This window comes from Brassica napus, assembly GCF_020379485.1.
Source record: "Brassica napus cultivar Da-Ae chromosome A5 unlocalized genomic scaffold, Da-Ae chrA05_Random_33, whole genome shotgun sequence".
Lineage (NCBI taxonomy): Eukaryota > Viridiplantae > Streptophyta > Magnoliopsida > Brassicales > Brassicaceae > Brassica > Brassica napus.
Window position 1 is genome coordinate 33784 of NW_026014029.1, and position 3752 is coordinate 37535.

Below are 3752 nucleotides of genomic sequence, written 5' to 3' on the forward strand. Positions count from 1 at the left end.
CACATGCGATGACCAGTTACTGTTCTAGTAGGGATTAATTCATTCTTTTCATTTGTTTATAACAGTGTGATCTCTCCTTTCTTAGGCACTACATGAACAGGACTAACCCACTTACTATCAGAGATCGCATAAATTACACCAGCTTCTAGAAGTTTCATTATCTCTTTCTTTACAACATCTTTCAGATTTGGGTTTAACCTCCTCTGATGTTCTACAGAAGTCATTGATTCATCTTCTATATGTATTCTATGCATGCACAGATCAGGTGAAATGCCAGGTATATCAGCTAGAGAATATCCTAATGCCTTTCGATATTTCCTAAGTTCGCATAAGAGAAGAGCAGTTTCAGCATTGTTCAGATCAGCATTTACGATTACTGGGTATGTAAAATTTGGTCCAAGAAATGCGTACCTGAGCCCCTTAGGGAGTGTTTTGAGCTCAACTTTTGGAGCTTTGGATTCACTCCACGGGTCATTGTTCCTACTTGGTGGAACAGGCGAGCTTGATGAGTCTGAGGCATTGTTCTCCCCCAGACTGAGATATGCCACTAATCTTTCCATGGTTCTGGCGGAGTCCAACATCTTAGCGTACCCATCAGCATCGATGTTCTGGACATTCTGTTCTGCTTCAGCTCTAGTCAAGGCTAGTTCCAGCGGATCATCTATAAGGATCTCCTCAATCATCTGGTCACTCGGTTCCAGCGGATCACCCTCCTCTTGGACAGTGAAGGTTTGTCCATCAGCATAGTGTTTCTTGAGCATCTGATTCATCTCGAACCTCATCACAATGTCTCCTAGGTGGAGATCGATTTTTCCTTGTCGCACATCTATGATAGCTCCGACAGTGCATAGGAATGGTCTGCCTAGGATCAGAGGATCCTTTGATTCTTCTTCGAGTTCCAGAACATCGAAATCGGCAGGGACAAGTGTGTTCCCAACCAGAACTTGGATATCCTCGATAATTCCGACTGGAGATTTCACTGATCGATCAGCAAACACTAGGGACATCCTGGTAGGTTTGAAATCCGTGAATCCAAGGCGCTTAGCCACAGAGTATGGCATGAGGTTGATGCTTGATCCCAGATCGACTAGCGAACACGAGAAGACTGTTCTCCCTATTTGGATGGATAGGACAAATTTTCCAGGATCACCAGCTTCTTGATCCTTTTGTTTCTGGAGAACAGCGCTGCACTCTTTAGAGACCACCATGAACTCACTGTCATCGGTTATCTTTCCAGAAATCAGTCCTTTCACAAAGCTACTCATGGATGGCATCATCTGGATTGCACTCATGAGAGGGAGTCTGATTGTTAAGTCTTCCAGCATCTTCCTACATTTCATCTCCTCCTTGTCCTTGCGTGTGGCCTTAGCAGGAACAGGGTACGGAACTTAGGCACATAGTCACGGGTGGGAACAGGTTCTGCCGCTGGGCGAACAACCACAGTAGGCTGCTCTGTAGTGGTCGGAGTATGTTTAGCAGGAAGCTCTGCTTTCCTCGTCTGCTGGTGCGGTTACAGGTGGCTGTTCTGATTCTTTCTGCTTCCCCTTTTCAGCTGTTGTGAATCTCTTGGGTGCCAGATCAGTTAACTGCTTCCCACTCCTAAGCGCGACTGCATTACACTCCTTGGGATTTTTATCTGTTTTTCCAGGAAGAGTGCCTTGCTGTCTCTTCACACTCTCAGCAGTCTGAGCAATCTGAATATCCATCTGCCTCATATGGCTCGAGACATTATCATATTGGCACTCAGGTCATTGAACATGTGATTCATTCGGTATTGATGTCGTTTGTGACCTGATTCAGTGCTTTTCCCTGAATCTGCTGTCCTTGGAGCAGCTGGCTCATCATATTGGCGAGACTCTTCATCTCGTCCTGTGGAGCAGTTTGAGCAGGCTGTGCAGGCTGCTGGTTAGTCGGTTGTTTCTGGTTGTGGAACTGAGTATTCTGAGCTGGGCTGAGGACAAAGGTTCTTCCTTGATTTCCATACCCCCGTTGGTAGCCACTGTTCTGAACCTGATTGCCTTGAGCATTTTCTGCGTTACCATCGGGTTTAGGGTTATTGAACAGGTGGGGGTTGTTCCTCACGTTAGGGTTCGGGTGATAGTTTTTAAACTGCCATCCTTGCCCATTAACATAGCTAACCTCATGGTGGTCCTCAGTCGCCTGGTCCGCTTCTGATGTAGTGTCTGTGGTTCCTTTATCCTGAGGAGACTCTTCCATGATGAAGACATGGTTCTGATTACTCTTAATCAGCTGATCGACCTTGGCGGAGAGCTCATCTATTTTGTTATTGTCGATGCTGTTCACCTTTTGGGTGCGGTCAGTCTCTCGGTTGCTGTCAGCTGAGCTTGAGGCCATGTTCTCAATTAACGCGAAAGCGCCTTGAGTGGATTGGGTCATGAAATCTCCATTACTGGCTGAGTTTAAAGCATTCCTGTACTCCCAACCTACTCCATCGTAGAAAACTCCGAGTAGATAATCTTCTTCAAAACCGTGATGTGGGCACTCCCTGCGGTAGACGTTGAATCGCTCCCATGCGTCGCAGAACGGCTCATCTACCAGCTGTTTAAAGGTGGCGATCTTCTGTCTCAGAGCTGCCGTCTTTGATTTTGTGTAGAAGTGGCTCAAGAAAGCGGATCTGACTTGTTCCCATGTGGTGAGCGATCCAGTTGGTAGGGAATCTAGCCAGCGAGCAGCCTTCCCATCGAGAGAGAAAGGGAACAAAGGTACACTTGATGTAATCTGGTGGTACTCCATTCGCCTTAGTGAACCCACACATCTTCTCAAAGTTTTCAATGTGGTCCATCGGTATTTCTGCAGGAAGTCCGTTGAAGATCTTCCTCTGCACCAGACCTATCAAGGCGGGCTTGATCTCAAAGTCTTGTCTAGTGCAAGGTGGAGGGTTGATGGCGGATCGCGTAGCAGGTAGATTACGCAATAGATTCCTTTGGCCAATCTGATCAACTTCCTCCGTCCATTGTTGTTTCTCGCGTTCGTTGTTGCAGCGTTCGCTTGGATAGTTTGCTGCATCTGCTGCATCTGTTGTTGCATGAGTGCAAATGCAGCAGTAAGATCATCTGATGATCACCATGTTGGTGCTTGTAGGTCTAGGCAGTTGACGGTTCTGACGTTCTAATCTCGCTAGTTCTTCGTTGGTGAGCTGATGCAATGGTCCTTGTGCGTTGCTCCGAGTATGTCTACTGGTCATGCACCGGATCATTAGCTGTAAAAGAAACAGAGGCGAGTTAGATATCTTAGACTTAAAATGAAACCGAAAAGTAGAGGTAAAAAAATATGGTCCCCGGCAACGGCGCCAAAACTTGATACACTAAATATGAATCTTTGCTACTGCCAAGTTAACAGTTGTGATTATAGTACTTTTAGATTCAATCCAGAGGACCAGTCTACACTTTACTCTTATAAATTTCAATATCAAGCTAAGAAGAAAATGGTTTTCAATTCAATTGGTGACGCGGAAAACAAGTAAACTAGAGATTGATTCATTTAACAGGAAGCTAACCTAGGGTATTTCATTGGGGTGTTGAGCGAGAGCCAAACAATTATTCAAGCGCGGTGCAGTAGTACTTTCTAGAACTCGGATCACTCAGCTGGAAACCCACTGTCGTGGTGGTGATCTCTTTGCTGTCGATCCCATCATCTAACTGTCGTTGAGATGAGAAACGACTGCAAGCCTTAGAGGTCAGGTCCGATCAGTTCACTTACTACCCTAATATCTACTTTCGCTGATTAGGGAT

At 45.9% G+C, this 3752-nt stretch overlaps 1 protein-coding gene and 1 non-coding gene across 2 annotated transcripts; one reads left to right on the forward strand and one right to left on the reverse strand.

Moving 5' to 3' along the window:
• Positions 1-1472: 1472 nt before the first annotated feature.
• Positions 1473-2754, reverse strand: LOC125594281. Its single transcript, XM_048770537.1, has 2 exons — positions 1792-2754; positions 1473-1706 (listed from the first exon to the last, which is right to left on the reverse strand). Exons 1-2 carry the CDS (start codon positions 2752-2754, stop codon positions 1473-1475), a joined length of 1197 nt encoding a protein of 398 aa, XP_048626494.1.
• LOC125594283 lies at positions 2486-2592 on the forward strand. The gene has a single exon (XR_007329805.1). It is a non-coding gene; the product is annotated as a small nucleolar RNA R71 (small nucleolar RNA).
• Positions 2755-3752: the final 998 nt, after the last annotated feature.